The 22529-nt window shown below is 45.8% G+C and overlaps 1 protein-coding gene across 5 annotated transcripts in view; it reads left to right on the top strand.

Moving 5' to 3' along the window:
* Positions 1-22529, top strand: part of HIPK2 (homeodomain interacting protein kinase 2) — a 136806-nt gene that overhangs the window by 100692 nt on the left and 13585 nt on the right. For 3 of the 5 annotated variants that reach the window (XM_040596931.1, XM_040596930.1, XM_040596933.1), the window contains 9 exons: positions 976-1095; positions 1829-1915; positions 2995-3179; positions 6933-7095; positions 9690-9909; positions 11496-11617; positions 16086-16228; positions 16599-16778; positions 19396-19677. In XM_040596931.1, coding sequence (XP_040452865.1) covers positions 976-1095; positions 1829-1915; positions 2995-3179; positions 6933-7095; positions 9690-9909; positions 11496-11617; positions 16086-16228; positions 16599-16778; positions 19396-19677 — 1502 coding nt within the window. The remainder of the gene's footprint in view (positions 1-975; positions 1096-1828; positions 1916-2994; positions 3180-6932; positions 7096-9689; positions 9910-11495; positions 11618-16085; positions 16229-16598; positions 16779-19395; positions 19678-22529) is intronic. The other 2 variants (XM_040596932.1, XM_040596935.1) reach the window with 1 other exon arrangement.

Here is a 22529-nt window from a genome sequence, read left to right as displayed (position 1 = left end):
CCAATGGGCCTAAGTTGCTGCAGAGCCAAGCAAGCCACACTTAGTGAATCAGGTCCTGAGTGCTTGGGAGTCTTTGGAACTGTGGCAGTCTTTTATGCCTTTAGTTACATGTTTTTACCCCTCTCTGTCTCTTCTTTCAAACACTTCCCATTTGTCCCTAGAATTTTCTAGAGTAGATGACTATTTTTAGTTTTGCAAAGTTTGCAGCAGTTTTGCAGAGTGAAATGTTCAGGAGTCATGAGATGCCAAAGTTAAGGTTTCATGTGGCACCCCAGGTGTGTGTGGGATTGGTCTGTAATTGTGTAATCACAGACCCTTCCTCCTTTGAATAAATAAATTAAAGTCTGAGATCCTGGAAACACATGTGTAGCATCTTCTAGCTATGTGAGTGCCAGTGAGGTCATAGTCATGGAAGTAACCCAAATATGAAGTCATGTAGGCAATAGAGATTAAGTAATTAATGAGGGTGTCAGTTCGTTTGAGTGTATATTTCATCTAAGTTCAAAGATAGTCACTTCATAGTCCTCTGTTTTGAACTTCAGAATGCTCCTACAAAAGGCTGTGAGCTCAGCTGAGGTGAAGACCAGCAAAAGTTAGAGTGCAAATATCAAATTACCTCCTGGAGAGGTGACATAAAAAGGTGCCAAGTGGTGAAATACTCCATTGAAATCTGTGTGGGCCTTCCTTTTGGACATCTAAAACCTAGGGACTTTACTCTCTTTATCTGTAGGCTTTGTGGGAGCATACTGTGAGGGTGAGTTTCCAGTGATGTACGTGATGAATGGAGGGGTGCTGTATGGGAATTCTCTTTCCTCTCATTCCTTGCAGTGGGTGTCGGGTTTTTGTGAAGTCTAACTACGCACTACGTTTTCTCTTTCTTTGTTCTATTGTTTTAAATGCCTCCTGGCCTCCTTCAAGGAAGACCTCCAGAGATATTCACAGGATGAACAGTGACCTCTCATCCTTCTCTTACAGATTCGCTATATTTCACAGACACAGGGCTTACCAGCGGAGTATTTGTTAAGTGCAGGGACGAAGACTACAAGGTTTTTCAACAGGGATACAGACTCACCGTACCCTTTGTGGAGGCTGAAGGTAGGAAGACATTCCCTTGTTTATATTACCTTGCAGTTGTTAGTTGGAAGTGAGGAGACATTCAGGTCACCTCAGAGCCTAGGTCTCTGCTTATTACAATGCAGCACAGACGTTGGGGTGGGTATAGCCTGAGGTAAAGCTGTGTTCCCCGAAGTCTGCAGCCCTTAACCCACGTGCTTGGCACACTGCTTTGTGGGAAATTTTAAGTCCAGAATTGACCTGGAAATCTCCCTCTAAGTAGTCAATGAATTGATGTGCAGTTTAAGTGAAACATGCCCTGGGCAGACTTTGCTCTTATATCTAAAGCATTGGGGGCTGAGGGGAAGAAAGCATTTTAATTCTGACAACCAAAACTGCTAGTAATGCACGTGAGCTCTGAGCCTCTTGTACCAATGTCTTTGGCTGCATTCAGTCCCCGAAGAGAGAGGCCAGTGGACTTCTGGCTCTGAAGGTGAGATGCTGAGCCTCACGCTGGGGTGCGTGTAAGAGACCTTTGGCACTCCCTCCAGAGCTGGGAGGATCCTCTGAAGTGAAAAAGAAGAGATAAATCACCTTGTGACACAAAAGCTGTCACCTGACCATAGTGGAGATAGTGTAAATATTATCTGGTCAGGCGAGAGAGACACAGTGGTCCCCCGATGAGGGCATAGTGAGGCACAAGCAGGAAGTGGCACATAACATGCAGCTGATTGCAGGGCAGTTCTGGTCAATGCCTGTCTCCTGTTTTGAGCAGACGCCAGATGATCATGAGGCAGAGACGGGGATTAAGTCGAAGGAAGCAAGAAAGTATATCTTCAACTGTTTGGATGATATGGCACAGGTAAGAGCATTGGTGAATAACAAGCAAGGCTGCCTCGCATGCTTTCAGACAATGCTAACGAATGGGAACTACATGGTTTCTCTGTGTATCCTATTCTTGTGCCAGGTCTTGAGAAGTACCAGGATTATGCCTACCAGATCAGCTCATTATGTGCTGCTTTGTAGGGGAAACTGCACATCAGGGCATGTGGGCTCAATGTGCTGTAGTAAAGCAGCCCTGAAAAATGGCTGTCACATCTCCGAGTATTGAAATCCTGCATTTTCTTTTGTCTCTCCAGTGCTCCTCTATGTGACCACTGGCAAGTCACTTACTTCCCTGTGCTTTAATATTTCCATTTGTAAAACAGTAACACTGGAAATAATCATCATGCTTTCTGTAAAACATGGCTATCTGGGGGAGCAGGGAGTACTAATTCACTGTCAATTCTGTGTGGTTGTGAAAGTTAATTCCAGCGTAACAACTCTTGTGACTGGAGTTTGTGCTAGCAAACGAACTAGTGTGTAAAACTGGCACACCAGCGCACAAAACTATGGTTTGTGCTAGCGAAGTCTGGTCATTGTAGTATTCACAAGCAAACATGCAGAAATGGAGGACTGAGATCATGGGAGACTGCATAAATGGATGAAATAACAGAACAGGTGTTTTTTTCCTGGCACCTGATACATGAACAGGATGTTTCTCATAAACCTACTGACAATTTTTATTTATTTTGTATAATTTTTGCTCACAGGGCACATAGTTAAGTATCTGATAGCACAGTCCTTTATATGATAAATATACTGATTATCAGAGCTTGCCTGCTACCACATGGAAGCTGTTCATCTTCAGTGGAGGGTGACTAAGTGTTTCATTAGCCATTGACCCAAGCAAGCTGAACACTTAACAGTCTGTCTAGAGATCTGACATGCACAAGCCAGATGACTAGCCACTGCGGAGTCTGCCTTGTGACTTCAGCAACTACCCCTTTAGACAGAGAGGCTTGCAGGGCATGTGCTCCAGCGAGGAGTAAACACAGTTTGCTGAAGACCTGGCCATCTGCTCTTTCCCTTTAGTGCTCACCCTTGTCCTTTCTCCTTTAGGTGAACATGACAACAGATTTGGAAGGAAGTGATATGTTGGTGGAAAAGGCGGACCGGCGGGAGTTTATAGATCTGTTAAAGAAGATGTTGACGATAGATGCAGATAAGAGAATAACACCCATTGAAACTCTGAACCACCCTTTTGTCACCATGACGCACTTGCTCGATTTCCCTCACAGCACACAGTACGTGGCTATTGTTTTCCTTGGGTTTTGAATTGAGGGGTGAGGAGGCGAGTTGGTTGTGGCGGAGACCAAATATATCTGAGGGGACTTAAGACCTAACTTTTAACCTTTTTCTAGTTAAAAAAAAAAAAAAAGAGGATTGCCAAATCTTAAGGTTGCAAGAATTGTGTTGTAGGTGCTCGGCATTTAAAACACTGCAGAGTGTGCTACATTCATTATGTAAATATTCAATAATTACATATGTTTGCATTAAAATGCAAAAGCAATGATGCAATTAGTGATGAAAGTGTATCAGTATATCTAAAAGCAATACAGCCCTGATTGTCACTGCAGTAATCAACCTTATCTGCTGTGGGGAGCTGACCCTTCCTCCCAGAACATTCCCATCTTGCAGGGTCAATTTGGGGCTGTTAGCTTTTCACGGGGAGAGGTTTTTCTGCAGCCAGCTGGTTTACAGGCACAAGCAACAGGACAAGGAGTTCACATTTTGTTGTTGCCAGCCTGTGTAAGCTTAAACACCATGCTCTGGCCTCAGCTGACACATTCGTGGAATGGAGATGGGCTCCAGTGCTTGATGGAGATGTGGAGAAGTGTCATGCCTTCAAGTCTGACTCCCCCGCTGCTCCTATGGCTGCATCACGGAGCGCAGCAACCTGAAATGCAGGAAACCTGCACCCAGTATTTTGCTCTTGTCCTCTGAGCACTTCTTGTAGGCCCAGGCTTCTCAGGTGTATGTGAAGGCAGACATGTAGCGGGGATTTTCCAAAGCCTTCAGGACACATAGCTTTGAGCATCCTGCTCTACAGCACTTTGCAGTTCAAGGTGCTTTTGCAGGCTGTCCCTTTACCTTATCAGGGGAACAGTTACTGGCGCTGCACTGTACTTCATTGGGTGTCATGTGCATAAGCTCAGGTATGAAATAAAGGGAACTGCTTGAAAAGCCGTGGACTATGTTTGTGTGGGTACTGCAGAGCAACAGGTTACAGTGTCACCTCTCCTGCCCATATGTGCGCTCTTACCTGCGGTATTTCAAGTTCATTTAGGGTAGTTTTCCCTCTGTGAAGGAGCTGTAGCTGCCTTTTTGTTACATTTGTCATAAGAGCAGCTGCTTACCAGAAGGTAGCGGGTGCACGATCTGTGTAGATCCAGACTTACCCTGCACAGACGTCTTTGAGCATTTTTATCTATAAGTAGATAGTAAGTGATAAATGTAATGAAAACAAGATGGGAGATTGTTATGCTAAACAGAGAGAAAGTAAGTTTCGTATAGAAACATTCATAAATAAAATATGACAGTATTTTCTAACAATGTTAGCAAGTCTTTTAATTTGCAACAGTCCTTCTTACTGTGCAAAAACTGATTGTGTAAGATTGGGGAGATTTGTAGCATAATGCAATGCCATCAGAAATCTTTCTGCTAACACAACAGACCATAATCACATCTTCATTTTTGAAGTGCTCTCTTGTGGCTGCTCAGGCAAAGCCCCAGAAAGGTTGAAAATATCATTGGGGCCAACAGAAATGAGATTTTTACCTGAATAAAAAATTCATCATCAGGTCTTTGAATACTAAATGCTGTGCCAGCTGGGTACATAACCCTGTGCAGCTCCTCCGCGTTGGAAGCAGTGACTGGTAAAGAGCAATAATCTGTAACCAGCATGGCAAGTTGATGGAAATTTTGTCTGTGATTGCCTGTGGTTTTGAGAACAGAAATTTCAAAGCCTCGAGAGATGCAGAAAGTTGTAACCTCTCTTGAAAGTAAATCAGGCAACACAGAAAGTGAGAGTATGTGGAAGATGCAGATTCTGGAAGGAATCTCTGCTGTGGCATGCTTCAGAGAGGCTGCAAGTTTGAGCAGCCTGAGAGGGGCTGTTCTGCTTGCTTCCAAGCAGAAAAAAGTGTGATTAGCTTCCCATTTCATGTATTTAACTACCAGGCTTTTAAATTGTTGGGTACTCCTCAGTCTTTCTGTCAGTTTTGTTCAGTCCTTGCCATCCTTCCCACACTCCCCACCCCCCCCCTTTTTTTTTTAAAGAAAAGACAGAGAACATAGTATTACATTAGTAGAGATTATACCTTGTTATATAAAACCATTTGGTAACACACAGAGTTTACCATGTACAGAATATACACTCTTTCCAGTGCTTTCTGCTTATTGGAGAGAGAATTGTATTCATACTTGACTGGAAAAACGCAATCCAATAGTGTTATATTTTTAATGTGTTTGATTTTTCTGAATGTTCTGCAACTTAGAGGTATTTCATAGTTCATTAAATGAATGCACATAATGCACAGCTATGCACAGTGTCCCGAGTCTGTCTTGTCTGCAGGTGTTTATGGCACAGATCCAGTTATTAAGATATTACCTGTAGGAAAAGAAACATGACCATGTGAGTAAGAGACAAGACAGGGATACAAACGTCTAGGTCCTCTTCCTGACCAACCATAGGGATCACATGAGCTTGTTCCCTTTGAAGGGACATTTTGTTTCTTAAAAATGATGTAAATATGTGTTTCCTCCTCTACTTTTAACAGCTTAGATTGTTAGAAAAGAAATTATGTGTACAACTGATTTTTTTTATAGCTACAGCTAATTTTCCCTGCTTGGATTTTCTGTTTTTCTTGGTTGAGATAGTGGAAATAAAATAAATTCCTTTATACTTTTTTGGGTTGTGTTTCAGACTCTCAGGTCACATTTGTAGAAACAATTATTATAGAAGAATTGTCGAAAACCTGTATTGGTTTTTAGACCTTTGAAAAATTAGATTTTATTAAAAATAGTTTTGTGCAAGATCACTATGTTGTTATCACTTAAACAGCTGTATGCTTGGTATCCCAATTATAAAAATGAAATACCAGCAGTTTCATGTACCACACACTTAGAGTGCTCTAGCAGTGCAAAGAGTATTTAATCTCCTTTACTGGGGATACAAAATATGATGCTTCTTAAAAAATCTGTTGCTATATCAATAACATTTAAAAGAAAGTCTGTGTAGAGCGAGAAGCTGTAATCTTTCCCCCTAGAGATCCAGTCCTCAGCCTAGAGATAACCTCAGAACCCGATTCCCCCAGGAACATTGATGAATCTGATTTGGTATAACCTTTTGCCATATGAATCATCTCATTGACTGCAAGAGGACAGCTCATGTGCTTTGAGATAAGCATCTGCAGAAGTGTTTAGCCAGACAGGGGCAATGTTTTAACCACTTGGCTGGACTCGGCTCTCAGTGAACTACTTTTTAAAAGGAAGAAGTAAGATTTTTTTTTTTCAGGGGTCTCGGTGACCAAGAACAGTAGAATTCTTCCTTGAAAAAGGCTTGTAAAACTACCTTTAGGCTTACACTGGGGCAGAAAGCATGAGTTGTCTTTTTCCTTTCAGGCTCAACCATCAGAAAAAAACAGTATCTGTCTCAACCTCTTTCAGTCTTTAAAAATAGCTGCTTTGTATATTTTTGCCCTGCCGCCTAAAAAGCAGCCAATTTACTTACTTTCTGTGACTTACATTGTAGTGGTCAGACCCGTGGGGGCACCCAGGAGTCCCAGAACAGCCACACTCATCTTGACACCCATTTGGCCCTCTTCAGTACAGGGCTAATTTGACTCTCACTCGTTGAGACCTACATTAAATAGCAAAGGGCTTTAAAAGACTAAAAAGTGCCAAGCCTGCCATGGAGACCTTATAGGGCAGCTGTGATGAACTGGGTTGGTTGGTTGATTTTCTGTCTCTTCCTTGTCCCCTCTTCCCATACACAGTGTCAAGTCCTGTTTCCAGAACATGGAGATTTGCAAGCGGCGGGTGAATATGTATGACACCGTGAACCAGAGCAAGACACCATTCATCACCCATGTAGCCCCAAGTACGTCAACCAACTTGACCATGACTTTCAACAACCAGCTGAACACGGTCCACAACCAGGTAAGGGCATCAATCAGAAGCAGCCGGTGCTTGAAATGTTTACATCAGTGGGGTTTAGAAGACGTAAAGCAAAGTAGCATCTCATTTAACATGCCTGCAAAAAGATGGTACTTCTTTACTCTCCTTCCTTCACTCTTGGTTTTTTTTTTTCATCAGGCAAGCAGTAATCTCGTGACATTTTGTGCAGCAGTGAAATGTTGCCCTCATTGTTTATGTTGTTGTTGGGGGTGATAAATCCCGCTTACTTGGGAAGTTGCTATGGGGAAAAGCTCATTAGTCCCTTAATGCAGCCAGCAGGACTGCACTCCCCGGATCAGGCAGAAGTATTTGTGATCTTACAGAGCTTCTTCAAATTGCCATTGAAGAAAAAAGAATTTAAACCCTCCTGTAACAAACACAGCAGTGTAACCGGTCAACAGGAAAGAAGAGTTTAGTGGTAATGTTTACTCTTGTCTCTCATGGGTTTTACTCCAGATGCCACAGTTGATGTGGGAACCCTGTGCATGTACCCCTACTCTGAACACCTTGCACTCTACATTGGTGGGCTCTGGCTTTGTAGTCATGCTTTGGACTCTTGTATTACTTTTACATGGCCCAGTGTTGGGGGGTGTTGAGTTGACAAATTTTATGTGACTAGCAGGCTAAGTTGTTTACTGCGGTACTGTATTACAACAGTAGAAGGAAACTCTCCAGGGAGAGCACTCTAGGAGACTGAAGCTCAAGAAATAGCTACTGGCTTTTAAACCTTTTGGAACAGGCTGCTCAAGATTCACTCTAGAGATTGCAGGTGGCGTTGCGGAAATGTTGCTTGGAAAGCAAGGGAGCTAAAGGAGTCTGTGTAGATGTACAGAGTGTTCCTGTGTCACTCAGAAAAGCAGACTTGATGACTCAGTTCTCGATACATGTGATCACAGAAGGTCTTTTGGAACAATTCATAAAGCAGATGCAGAGAGAGATAGGTCATGTCTTGGTGTGATAGGGTATTAGTTACAAACACTGGTTCCCTTTCTTGGCCGTTTTGAGATACTGACTAAAAAAATGCATTCTGCATGCTCCCCTAGGCTCCAGCTGCAGGGCAGAGACACCATTTGTACCACATTTGCTAGTAGGAAATGCAGGCTTGCTTTCGTTTCCTCACAACTCACTAGATGTTAAGATCAGTTGTTGGCTGGGGAGAGCCATGGTAATTTCTGAATTCTCGTAAGAGGTGTGTCTTTTGAGCAGAACTGGTATCTCCAATGTTGTTAGAAGTAGTAGAAACATTTCCAGGAAGGGTGTTTTAATTTGAAAAAGCTCTAAGCCTTTCACAATTCTCTTCAGTGAACCATACATCTCGGCTTTCTGGTGCTCTGTCTCTGCAAAATATAGGGGGACTGCCTCTTTCCAGTTACAACTCCTGAGATTAGGAGTGTGGGAGCTGTCATGGTTGCTGCTCAGTGCATTGCACAGGGGAACAGATTGCACTTCTCTGCCTCTACACAGAGAGGGGAGGAGGAGGAGGAGACATTTTGCCATTGCATCTCTTGTGGTTGTGGTTGTGGTTGTGGCAGTGCAGCATGGGCACCCTTCCTGGGCCCAGTGGCAGCCAGGGCAGTGCAAAACGCTTAGCCTGCTGCCTCCTGCAGTCTTGATCAAAGCCTCATCCTAAGTTCTGACATTCACCACGAGAAAGCAGTGTCTGACCTATCTCCAGCAGTGATGCTGATGTGTTTGGATGGAGAGGAAAGGTGGGCTCTGGTCTGGTAGAGCCCAGCTGCCTAGACATGAATGCTAAGGACATATATTTACAGAGCAGTGGCAGAGCTGTTTGTGGGCTGTTTGTCTGCAACTGTTACAGACTCAGTCCAAATAAAAAGCAAGTCACCTTCAGATTTCTAGATGTTTTGCAGAACACTGGGCTGAATTTGTGGCTTTGCAACATCCCCTGCTGGGGTTTCTGCACTGAGAGATTTTAAAGTCAAGCCAAGCAAAGCTTGGACTTTGAAAGTATTATTACCTCCTGTTACGCCTTCTGATTCCTTCAAATTCAAAACATAATTTAAGGGACATGTGCCATGCTAGATACAAGGTAGAGGAAAGGCTGGAATGAGTCTCCCCTCTCACGACGAGACTTCACTGGGATTGGAGGTGGTAAGTTTCTTTTACCTAAGAAACGTGAGCTTCTTCCAGAGCTATGTGCACGATGAGACACAATATTATATGGGGATAGTAGCATTTTCTGAACCCATTTTCATCATGCTGCAAATCAATGCCAGTTAGGTTGTAAATGGGGCTACAGTTCTGCTTTGGAGAACATGCTATGCCTCTGAGCAATACACAGCAGCACCACATGACTGGAGGTCTCATGGCATGATACAGCTGTGGTTACTAAGGTGGATTGTGCTCCTTTCCCTGTTGCTGCCCTTGCCTCTGTGCTCCTCAGTGTCCTGTTCTACCTCTTGTTTGGTTTCAGTTTGCTGTTTGTTTTTTTTGTTTGGTTGGTTTTTTTTTACTTTTTCTTACACTATTTTTTTATTTTTGGATTTTGCTTCTTCCAACGTACCCATCTCCCTCATTTTTTGTTTGTTTTTGTTTAATTCCCGTCATTCCTTTAGACCACCAACCTGGCTCCCACCTCCTCCAGTGCCACTATTTCCTTAACCAACCCTGAGGTCTCCATACTAAATTACCAATCTGCACTCTACCAGCCCTCAGCGGCGTCCATGGCTGCGGTGGCCCAGCGGAGCATGCCCCTGCAGACAGGAACGGCGCAGATCTGTGCCCGGCCCGACCCCTTACAGCAAGCTCTCATCGTCTGCCCACCAGGCTTCCAAGGTAAGTAGCAGCCTTGCCAGGTCTTGGCCTGTCACTGCTCCCTCCCCGCTGCTGTTTCATCTAGCTCTTGGTGGAAACAAACTTCCTTTAGTGCAGATCATATGGTAGAAAAATTGCTGGCCTGGTAAATCAGAGAAATGAGGTTGTTGCAGATGGAAATGTTTGCAACAGCAGATGATCTTGCAGGCACCTGCAACGTCATGATTTGGAGGTGGCTGGTCTGAAAGAATGGGGCAGGCACTGAGAAGGGGCTGGGGGAGAATATGTGATTTTTGTCATCCTTTGCTCCGAGCAGAGTTTGAGACTCTTTTGCTGCACTTCGGTAAACTTGAAAAATTTTCCCCACAACTACAATAAATTGCTAATGGGTTCATCACCTCTCAGTGATTCAGTTGTTAAAAGGGGGACTCAGGAGGTTAATGCAGCAGGGAGTGTGGTGCTGGTATAGATGAGGGTTTACCCCCATAACAGATGGTCAGGGCCATTTATCAGTACAATTCCTTCAGCTCCAGTCCTGCTGAGAACAGCTCTGCGTGTGTATACCAGTGGCAGGTACCACTGTCAGATAACTTGGGTGATCAGATTTAGCCACTTGTCCTTCTCTTGACTTTACATGCTGTAGTAATTTGGAAAAACTAGCCAGGTATCTGTAGAAATTGGTCTAAATAGGCCTTGGTTCAGCTGGTGCAGCTTCTGCTCTTCACTTCTACAAGCCTGTCTGTGCAGCTGTCTCTAGGCACTTGTTAAATGTTCTGCAAGATTATCAAAGCTCTTTTGAACTAGGGGAGTTTAGCTAGACCTCTTCTACATAGTTAAAATGCATCTCAGGGGTTTGACTTCAGAAATGTATTGCTACAGTAGGTAAGCTAACATCTTCCACTTGGTGTCTTGAGAAAGCTTTAAAGCAGAGGAGGTAGCGCAGGCTGTGCCACGCACTAAGATGTTGGAGAGGGAAGCTTCCTCCGGCTCAGTTAGGCTAAACGCGTGGCCGAGTCAGCAGTGATTGAAGTTTGGGCTGTGCTAGATTACATGGTCAAATTGGGGCCTTTTAAATATGAGTCTTGAGAAGCTGTGCAGGAGAAAATCACCTATCCTTGTCAAGGCTGGGGGAGTACGGAGTTCTGCATTCCTGTCCCACTGTCCTACTTTGGTCTAAAGAGAGCATTTTCACATAGCAATGGGTTTTGGCTGGCAAGGACTGTTTTCTGTTGTTGAACCAGAGAATATGGGGGAAGAGAAGCCGTTCCCTCCCCTCTCTTCCTTTTCTCCCTGTACACAGTGTATTAAGATATTTCCCACGCATTTGAGGTACCCTAAAAATATGAATTTAGTTAATCCCTTACTGTCTTTGAAAATGTCTCTTTTTTGCATGCTTATACGTGTGTCGTGTTTATGAACATTTGATGGACATCTTTGGGCTGGGGTAGAATGTGTGGGACTCTTGATAACCTGATTTTTCAGAGGGTCTGAACACTGCAATTTAAGTGGACGTCAACGAGTGCCTTTAGGCACTTCTGAAAACCAGACCCCTGTTCCTAGCCATGCTGTTGATGGTTAATGCTGTACCTTGTGTGCTGGTGGAACAGGGTTACAAGCCTCTCCTTCGAAGCATGCTGGGTATTCAGTTCGGATGGAGAATGCTGTTCCCATTGTCACTCAGGCTCCTGGGGCTCAGCCTCTTCAGATCCAGCCAGGACTCCTCGCACAGGTAAGGACTTCTGAAGACACCAAGCTTGGCAGGTATTTTTTTGTTGTTTAGCTCTTGGAGACTGGGGAAAGTAGCTTTATCTGAGGACCTTCTGTGCTGCAGTTTGGAGATTTGGGCAGCCCATATAAGGGTCTCCAGCTTTCTCCAAAATGTCCAAACCTCCTGCAGTTCATTGTTCAGCTCAAAGTCTATGTCAGAGTTGCAAAGATCTCTGGAAAGACCTTCTTTCCTTCTGCTTCTCTGTTGGAATCAGTGGGAACCCTCAGGGGAAGCTATGTCTGGCCTCTGCTGAGGAGAAGCTGGTGATAACCTTCCTGCATCTTCCTGAACTTGTGGGCTCAGTGATAGTTTGTGGCCAGGAGCTGTGCTGGTGAATTGCATGCTGCTTTAAGTTTGCACCCTTCTGTTCTATGAGCTGCCCCTCTGCTCTTAAGTTATGAGAGAGATGTAGGGGTCAGAAGCAAGGGCCCCACAGCCAGGGAGCTCTCCTTGTCACCAGCACTTGTTGACACAATTGTCCGAAACGTGCTCACAGGAAAACCATGGTTCCTCCCAGGAGAGGACCCAGATGGGAATGGGTACCACCAATCACATCCACACCATCAAGGAGAACCCCAGCTCCTCACAAAGGAGGAGTAGTTCATTCCTCCTTGTGCTGGCCTCAGTGAATCTGCCTCTACTGGTTTTCAGCTGGTGCCATGGTAGCTCTGCCAATATCAGGCATGTTTCTGGCAGGAAAAAAAAAAAAAAGTGCCTAGTATGCTTAGTACTAGGTTGTGCAGCCTGGAAGAGGTGACCTACAAGTCAAAAAGACATGCCTCTGACTCAGGATTGCTTGCTCTGCCAAGCCTTCAGTAATGCCAGTGCATTCATACCAAGTCAAGTACCAGCAGACTTCAGGGTTTATGCCTGTGCGTTGCATTGCTGGGCTAAGACAGTTGGTGCAATTGCCTGCCTTTGGCATATGCCAGTCATGCTTATCTGGTGAAGACAGATCGAAACACAACTTGCAGCCCGCATGACTTCCATTAGCTAACATGCCCTGCCCCTTCCCAATAACAGAGTCTTTGTTAGAGGGCTGTCTGAAATGTTGAAGCTATCTTTGCTGCAACCTACGTGGGCCACCTCTCATTTGGTAGGAAAGGAAAGCTAAGAGGCCAGGGAAACAAAAGCAATGGCAAAGCCAGAAGCAGTCTGTACAGGCACAGTTGTGGGCACCTATTGCTTGTGCAAGAAGTCAGCCAAGGCAGTGGGTGAAGGAGGTGCCAGAGCTTTGCATGCCCCACCATTCTGCCAGCCCTCCTGAGGTATGCTGTTGCATGGGGCTTGAAGGAGTGTGGGGCAGGTCTGAAGCATCCCAAAGGCAGCTGGGTCCTGAAAGATCTCAGGACCTCTAGCTCCTTTTCTTCTCCAGGTAGCCTCATTAGGGTCACCTCACAGTCTGTGGGAGGGAGGGAGTGTTCAGGAGGAGCTTTGCTACCCATTTCTGTGCTGCCCCTGCTACATGATCTCCTGTTTCGTGGGCTGCCCCTCTCTTACTTTCTACCGATGTTTTATTCACTGTCACTTCCGCAAGGGAATTTAAGCTGTTTCTGAGAAACATTCCTCACTTGCATAGATTTTTAAGTTTTGATTTAATAAAAGAGAGGCAGTCTGCCTGTTGATATATCTGTCTGTCTCACGCAATGAAAAACGCTAGCTGCCACTCTGATGGCAAGGCGCTCTGATTGATGCCAGTGGCATCTGGTGTCCATGGGCCTCACTCGGTTCGGGCTGAGCAGCTGGTCTGATAAACAAATCTGTACCCAATTCCAGTTTCCTGAATGGAAAAACACAGCTTCTTTGTAATGCATTGTAGTCACATCTGATCTCTGAGCGGCTGCGTGTCTCTCTCAGCAGAGAGCTATTCCTCTTATGCACAGCTGCTTATCTGACGCTCTTCAGACCGGACTGTGTGATTGCTCCAACTAGAGGGACTGTCCCTGGCAGAGAGCAATGCCTCTGTAGCCCACTTCTGTCTTTGCACCCACCTTATTTGTCCCCCTGATCAGGTGTGATGCTGCTTCTTGTGCTCCCAGCACTGTGTAGTGCCATTGGGTTTTCTCCCCTGCCCAGTGTGTGGTGCAGGTCACTGTGCTTGCCCACATCAGGATGGCTGTGGCTGGCAAAGCCTTACTGCATCCCAGCACAGCCAGCATCCAGCTCTGCCTGTGTGTTTTGTATGAGACCAGCAGCCCCAGAGGAGGGACAGGGGAAGGAGCTCCAGGAGCTGGAGGGACCCAGGGCAGAGGCAGTGCAGTGATGGATTTTGAGCATCATCTCTGGCAGCTGTGTATCTGCAGCCTGTGGCATGGAACTAGACAGAGCAAGTAGCCTACAAAATGAAGAGCCAATGGCTAAAGTAACTTATTTGTAACTTCTCTGGGTCTATTTTCACCCTCCCAAGCAAGTGTGGTCCACATACTGTACTCACAGAGACTAGTGAAAGGAGATTGGTCCAGTCTTTACTAATAGCTCTCTGCAGCTTCAGATCTCAAAAGAGACAAAGCTGTAGTTTTCTGGCAGACTTCCATGACGTGACCCAGAACTGTCCCCTCTCCTTGAATAACACCCTGAATTCTTGATTTTCTTCTCCTTTTAACTCCTTCCCAACGACACTTCTTCCCACAGAGGTCCTGCCACCAGCTTCCAGAACAAACATGCTTATTCCATTAGTCTTTCTTGCTCTACATCCGAAGTGCGAGCTCCATTGCGCTGGGGGACCCACCACCTCCCGAGCACAGGGGCCAGCGCGGCACTCTGCTGCAGCAGCACAATTTCACAGTAATGCAATAACTCAGAACAGGCTGCAGCTGCCGGCACGAGCCTCCCGTGTGTAAGCACAGCACACTGTGCTAGTGGATCAGCCTAGACAAGCCTTATCTGCAGATTAAATGATTCAGTGGTCCTTACCTAATAAGTGAGGAATTTGTGCCTGGACCCTGACACTGCATCTAAATTTATGCACTGCAGTCAGGAAAGGAGCTTAGATTTGTTCAGTTCTCTTCCTGAATGGTAGGAAGCAGTTTTCTCTGCAAGTAAATCCAGGTAGTCCCCTGCAACTGACTGCAACAGTAGTTTAGTCTCCTTTTTTAAATCAAAGCTGGGAAAAAAAGAAAAGGAAAAAAGAAAAAAAGCTTTTTTCCTGATTTTTTTTTTGTGTCTTTGCCTCCTCCTCCTACCTACTCCAAGCAGCACCAGTCCGTGGTTGTGATTCCTCAGATGAAGAGCTCTCAGGAGCCCTGTGACTGTCTGTCCCTCGCAGATGATGCTGAGAGGCCTCACTGTAGCAGCCTTTTCATCTAATTCAACAATGTGGAAAATTGCAGGACGGTCAAACTTTGGAGCAGAACTGGGGAAAAGTGGGGATTTTTAGGAGGGTGGATTGTTGTGGGGTTTTTTATCAGGGGATAGGAGGGGATCATAGGAACAGTTAACAGGATTCTTGTGAGGATGGAAATGGGGGAAAATGCATGCCTGGAAAAAGCCTCCCCTCTAAAATTTAGCCTTCTTAGAACTGTGAGGTAACACAATGTAGGGACTAAGGAGGGCCATAGCTGGTAGTACCCCTGAGTTCCCCAGTCCAGGCAGTGAGAAACTGCCAGAGCCACCTTCAGGCAGCACATAGCAAAGAAGGTTTCCCAGCTCAAAAAGACAGTCATCTGACCCGTGTGTGGAGTCACGGAGGAGGACGACCTGAGTCATGCCTGTGGCAGCACAGCTGGAGGGATGGTTGCATAGTACAGTGATGGCTCAACTCACAGGGCAGGGATTTCCACCCCTGCAAGGGGGGCACCCGCTCAGAAAAGGCCAGAGAGTGCACAGCTGAGCTCCTCGGCCTGTGCAGCAGGTTGTTTTTCCTGAGGAGCACTGGGTGACTGATGCACATTCCCTTTTGGTATTCCCAAATCCATCTTTTTTCCCTCCTTGAAAAGCCTCGAAGCCCCCTGTTTTCTTTTCTGATCCTTGAAAAGTTCATTCTCCTTTTTAGTTCCTGAAGTCCTTTAGATCCTGTTGGGGTGGGAAGGAAAACTGGCTGTAGGAGAGCAAAAATTAACAATGGGACCATAGCGCCCAGCTGATAGGAAGAGTTAAAATTAAAAGATGCTAACGAGTTTGATGTTTGGGTTGAAATGCTGACCAGTTTTGATCCCTCCCATTCCCAGTATAACCTAAAACACAGCTGCTGCTTCAGACAGCAGGGATTTCCACCCCACCCCCACCCCATTGTGTTCTCTATATTGGTAACTTTTACTGCTTTTACTGTTGTTTCCTAACAGTATTTGTCATCTATGACTGACAACTGGTAAAAGTTAGATAGTATGACCATGCTCATTATTTGGAGCCCCAGCTGAGCATGGACCACCATACATGCTTAGTGTATTGACGATGCCTTTTGTTAAGAAATTGTTTTCCCTCTGTCCGACAGCAAGCGTGGCCCAGTGGCACTCAGCAGATCCTGCTCCCTCCTGCCTGGCAGCAGCTGACTGGGGTGGCCACCCACACTTCTGTCCAGCATGCAACTGTCATCCCAGAGTCCATGGCGGGCACCCAACCCCTGGCAGACTGGAGGTAAATTGGAGGTGCTTGGAGGCTCCCTGAAGTACCCACCAGTGCTGGAGGCGTGAGGAGAGCCAGGGTGGGAGGGATGGTGTGTCATGAGGCTGCAGAGCCAGCGGGAGAAGGGCAGAGGCTACAGCCTGTGACCCCCGCCTGAGAGCTATAGGCAGCTTCTCCATTCCCCATCCCTGAAGTGGAGTGCTGTGCCTGCGCGGCTCCCTTCAGTCAATTCCCTGGGGGACATGCTCCTTCCTGGGGGGACTGGGAGCCCAGCAGGCCCTGGAGGAGGGTGCCTCGGTAAACGTGATGGGAGCCTGTGTAAGAGCCTGCTGAAGAGCCGCCGGTTGCATTTTAAATGTGTGCCTGTCTCCCCACTTTGCAGAAACACCCATGCTCATGGCAGCCATTATAACCCCATCATGCAGCAGCCTGCGCTGTTAGCTAGCCATGTGACTCTCCCCGCAGCCCAGCCCGTCAACGTGGGTGTTGCTCACGTCATGCGCCAGCCACCAGCCGCCACCACCTCCACCAGGAAGAGTAAGCAGCACCAGTCGGCTCCACGGTGAGTGTGCACAGATCCCGGTGCTGGTGTTGGCTGTGGTGTCAGTGAGGCAGCAGTGCATACCTGGGTTTTGCTGAATGCATTTTTTGATAAGAGTTTTGAGGGAAAAATAAAGTTTGTTCAATGACCTGCGAGTGATTCCATCACTTTCTGTGACTGGACTTTGCTGCTTCACCTCTTCCATACCCAGGTCAGGAGAGTGAGGGAGAAGAGGGAGCCAGGTGCATTTTATACCCAGTGAGCATCATTTTGTGCAGGAGTCGGTGGCTGGAGGGGATGCAGGATGGGAGACTCAAACCCTGTTCATACAGCTCATTATGCTGCTGTGATTACCTGAGGCCTTGTAGTCACTGCAATTAAAAATTTAGCTATATTCTCGGGTCAGCATGGTGCAAGGCTCAGTTGCCACCCCTTCCCACAACATCTCAGAGACACTCCTGAGGTGCAGTGTTTGCCTTTCCACAGGGTGGTGCACCTCCAGGGGACTCCATCTTCAGGAACGGGTGCCTGGTGTGTGCACACAAGATCTGCCCTTTCAAAAGCAATGGGTTGGTGACCTATCTCCTGAGCTTTAATGCCAGGTAGTGCGGAGGACTGGGGTCGCTTTAGGCCACCTTCAGGCTCTCTAGTTCCTAACATAGGTGGTTAGCCCCTGTCTTCAACAGTACGCACCAGCAACAGATCCTTGGCCCTTTTATAACTATGGCAGCATAAAACAGAGAGCATTTTTTAAGGACATCTGCTGTAAGGGCAGTCCTTAGACACCTAAATCTATCAACCCTCAGTAGCACCATTTGGCTCTGCAAGGAGGAGACTGGGTTGCGGTTCATACTCTGCTATGTGGCACAACTCAAATGGTGGAATGGTGGCAGTGCCTGTCACAGCACTGCAGTCTTGCCTAGAGGACAAGGCACTTTAAGATGTATGTGCAGCTGTTCTGGGGAAGGTCCTCTGGGCTGTGAAACAAGCACATTTATTTAAAAAACACAAAACAAAATGGTGCAGGGAAGAGAACCAAAATTGATCACCACTTGTGCAGTGGCAAAACCAGAGGAGCTTGTGGTTTTCCTGGGTGACTGGACTGGGGCCAGAGGAGCTCTGAGTTCAGAACCAATATGACTCCAGTTAAGAGGCCACTATTTAAATCCTTCCCATTTATCTGCTCTCTAATGTTGCATTTACTTTGGGTGGGCTCCAGCTGTCTTAGTCCATTCATAATGTAGAGAGGCAGCTACCACGTCCCCAGGAAGCCCGCAAAAGAGAGAGCCTTGTTGCAACCAGTGTGCCTGCGCGGGGCCTGCCCTCTCCCTTGCCTCTCCAGAGGCGGGGTGGCAGCCTCCAGGAGGAACTGGGTACTTTCAGAGCAATGGGTTTCTACAGCTTCATTAATTGTGATGCTTTTGTAGCCAAATGGAATGTGCTTTGGAGAGGAGGGTACTTGACGTTCCTCATTGGTATTCAAAAAGCACTGCAAATGCTACTGTGCAGCTATTTGTTATGCAAAAGACCCCGTGTAAGTTGGTATAGTGCGATAGGTCCAAAGCGGGCTTCCTTTTGATGGATGCCACCTATTCCTTTTGTTAGCTTTGGGCCAGGCTGAATGTGCAGCCCGGGCCTCACTGCAGAACAAAACCAGAACTTTGGTTTTTTCAGTTTTGAAGCTGCAAATGTTCAGCAGTAGGCAGAAGAAATACAGGAAATAAAAGGAGGAAAGAAAATGTGGGAACTGCGTGAAATGGACTGTAGTTGGTGTGCTGTAGTAAATATTCCCATCTGCAGACCTGTGCTGCACCGTTTGGTGGACAGCTTCTGTGTTCTGATCCCTGATCCAAGTGGACCCTTTCCAGTTGTCAGGCAAGGAAGCTGAAGTAGGAAGACTGGAAAAAAAAAAAAACCAGGACTTGAGAATGTTTTTCTACCACATAATAAAAAAGATTGTTGTTTTCTTTCTAATTTTTGTGTGCTGTATCTACTGCCTCACATGAAACGAAACTGAGTATGTGTCCTTCCATCTGCATGCTCTCATCCATGAGACTCCACTGTCCTCGAGGATGAAGCACTGGGCAGGAAATGTTCATTGAAAAGACTCCTAAACAGAAAATTAAATTTTCAACAAACAAAATCAGTTTTCCTGATAGGTGATTGTTGTTTTCCACAACAAATTCTGATTTTACTTTTAGCTTTTTCTGGCCAAAAAGTATCTGGTCATGATGCTCTGATCATGATGCATCCATGCAGGATACAGGAGAAAGGGATTATCGTTGGGGTTCTTCTTCCTTCTGCAACAGCCGTACTGTGCCTGCCTGTGTTTTGTGTGTCTGGGCTGTGTGACTAGTCTCTACCTCCCAGCACAAACTCTTGGGAGGCAGCATTTCTTATTTGGAAATTGCTAGGGAAAACAAATTTTAGGTTTTTACTAAAAGAAAATGCTTTTCAGGCCATTATATCAATAAGTCATGTAAGGCATCCTTTAAAGAGGTGACTACGCCAATTTTGCAGTTTTCCTAGACTCAGTAAATCAGTGCCACTGAATCAGAGACCAGGAATCAAAAGCTATGGCAACAGGCAACTTAAGCAAACCGAGTTTGAACCAACTAACTGCCTTTCCCATTTCCAGAAATACATCCACCTATGAAGTTTCATCCTCTCAATCCATCAGCTCGCCTCAGCGGTCAAAACGAGTGAAGGAGAACACGCCTCCCCGCTGTGCCATGGTGCACAACAGCCCTGCCTGCAGCACCTCCGTCACATGCGGCTGGGGCGATGTGGCGACCAGCACCACACGGGAGCGGCAGCGGCAGACGATAATCATTCCCGACACCCCTAGCCCTGCAGTGAGTGTCATCACTATCAGCAGCGACACCGATGAAGAGGAGGAGCAGAAGCATGCACCCACCAGGTGAGTAGCAGCTCTCTGCTCTTCTCTGTGTGCAGGAGAGAGACAGAGGCAAAGTGCTGGAGCATCCCAGGAGTTGCTGTAGGGTCCCAGGAGCTATACTTGGGTCTCAGCACCCAGGTCGTTGAGCAGAAAGACGATGGGGAGTCTAAAATACTAGCTGAGGACTTCGCTGACTTAGGTGGTGTTCCCTGCCATGTTGTATATTTGCTGTGTGACCTTGGAGAGGTGTGGCGGTCTCCCTGTGCCATAGTTTCTCATCTGTAAGAGGAAATAGTAATTTTTGCTGTCTCACCGGACTGTTGGAAGGAGACTTTAGAGATCCGATGACGATGAACCTCTTTAAGCCAAACTTTGTTTAAAACAAAGACAAAAAGAAGGGCTGGGAAGGAAGGTAGCTTAAAATTGCCTTTTCTTTTTCTAAGTAATCCAGGCATCTGTAAAAAGTATTAAATGATGCCTTCCATATGTGCTATTTTCCATTAAAAGGTCCTGAAAAACCATCAGTGATTGAGTGATTGTGTCATGAACACTGAATAATAGTAAATACATTGCAAGAGGTTTGCTCAGTTCTGATTGTGTTGCCAAAACATCCCTGAACTATATTTAAAAGATGCATAGATGTGGCGCTTAGGGACATGGTTTAGTGGTGGACTTGGCAGTGTGAGGTTTATGGTTGGACTTGATGATCTTAAAGGTCTTTTCTAACCCAAACTATTCTATGATTTTATTGTAAAAAGTGGCAGAAACTGATTGCTTTTTGACTGACTCTGCAGAGAGGCATAGATGAGGCTGTAAAGACCACTGTGACTAAGTTTGCTCCTCGGAGAATTAACTCATCTGCGTAAACAGTGCAGCCCAGGACTACTGCCACTGCTGATCATCTACTGTGGATGAGAGAGGACTTAGTTTGCCAGGACTGTCTTTTCAGCACCTTTTATCACATGCAAGCACTCCAGGTTTCGCATCTGATGCCAGTCACAAGACATCACTCTGCTTTAGAAGTTGTAGAGAAGTAGCCTTGCAAACAGCTGAATAATTATACCATCTTTATGTTGGTAACTGAGCTGGGAAGTTTTTAACCTTACCCCTCCAGTATTGTCAAGAGGGAATGTTTTTTTGTTTAGAACATGCTTATGGCAGATTCTCCTTTAATCACTGGAGATATCTACCAGTACCTCTGCATCTCTGTGCTGTGGTGATAAGTGGAGCACTGCAAATGTGTACAGAAAGATGAGATGCATTTGGTCTCAAGGAGCTAAAAATCTGCAAAGAGGAGCCATATGATTCAGGCATCCAGGGCTGCAGTTGCAACCTGGCTCTTAACAACCACTGCCACTTTGCATTCCCCTTCTCCGTAATGGGAACTCCACTGGGCAGCAAGAGCTCAGTGCCCCTCAAATTCAGGCTTGTCACGGTTATCAGGGGAATTGATCACAAGACAGACTAACATACTTCACTTTTTAAAAAAAAAAAAAAAGAAAAAAAGAAAAAGCTGCACTATTCCTTAGCTTGCTAGGGGAAAGAAAGTGAGTTTCCAGAAAGAGTTGAATGAAGGTCAGTGTGGAAGTCAGGTGTACTATAAATAAGGATCCCACACTTCCAGGACTTCAGACAAAAGAGATGCTGAAAACTAAGATTGTGAGGTGGGGCAGCATGAAGAAGGTGGGTATCTCAAGGGTCACAGGAGCTATTTGCAAGCATGTTTACCCATGGTGCTGATCCCAAGCTTTGGGAAATTATGTGCAAATACTTACGCTTACTGTCTCATCTTAGATCCAGAGGAGGGTAGAGGGAAGAGCTGGGATCCTGCAGCCACTTCAGCTAATGTTTGTCTCCTTCGCTTCAACTTTGCTGCCATTTGACCAGTTTTTTCACTCGGCACCTCTACAGGGACACAGGCAGAACAAACTTTGGAAAATGTCTGGAAATTGAGTTGGGAGTTTGGGTTATTCAGATATTTGGGCAAGGTCTGCCAAGGGGTTAGGAAAGTAGTCCCAGGAGCCAGACTTACACAAACAAACTGGCTTTGATATGACTAAAGCATATTCAGGACACGTTCCTGCCTGGGATCAGATTCCTGGCTACTTTTTGTATCCATATGGCATATCTATACAGAGTGCCAGGGTGCCAGCATTCCTGGAAGGCCAAAGCTTAAGAGCTAGATTTTATTTCTGAGCCATGTAGAGACATTTTGCATGGACATGGGCTGTTCTCTACTACCTTTTGGAATTCCAGAGTGAGTTAAATTGCCTGTGCAGATGTAACTAGGGTGACTGGAGAATTAGAGGCAGAGACACAGATGGAAAACAGCATGTCCGGAATCAGAATTTTTTGTCTCTGGGAGAATGAAATCAACTCACTCGGTGCCTTTTGACCTGGGCAGATCTAAGACCTGATTTTCAGCTGGAGTAAGGGTGTAGCTTCAAGTCAGGGAAGCTGTATCAGCATTTAATGCCAATGAACGTTGCCCCTACCAAAGCTGAGGTCTTTCTCATTGAGAGTGCATCACATTTAGGAAAGTACCTCCAAGTTTCCTTACTCACCTATTGGCTCAAAAAAAAAATGGGAGTGACAGTGAAGTATGTATTTTAATGTAACCAGTGCCCAAAGTTTCAGGATCTGAGTCAGAAATGTAGCCATGCAAAGAATGCGTTGTCTCTCCCATATTTATGCAAATATTGCCTGACTGGGCAATAGCTGTGGTGTGGGGGTGAAAAATAAGGAATGACTTCCAACATGCTATTGGTCACATCCTAACAATATTAGCTTTTTCTAGATGAGAATACAGAAATCATAGGGCACTTGACAGATCAAATTGCCTCATCCCATCTTATTAATAGCAGTGGTATCTT

The sequence above is a fragment of the Falco naumanni genome, chromosome 5, assembly GCF_017639655.2.
Source record: "Falco naumanni isolate bFalNau1 chromosome 5, bFalNau1.pat, whole genome shotgun sequence".
Lineage (NCBI taxonomy): Eukaryota > Metazoa > Chordata > Aves > Falconiformes > Falconidae > Falco > Falco naumanni.
The sequence above is the reverse complement of the archived record's forward strand: the minus strand, read 5'-3'. Positions and strand labels throughout refer to the sequence as shown.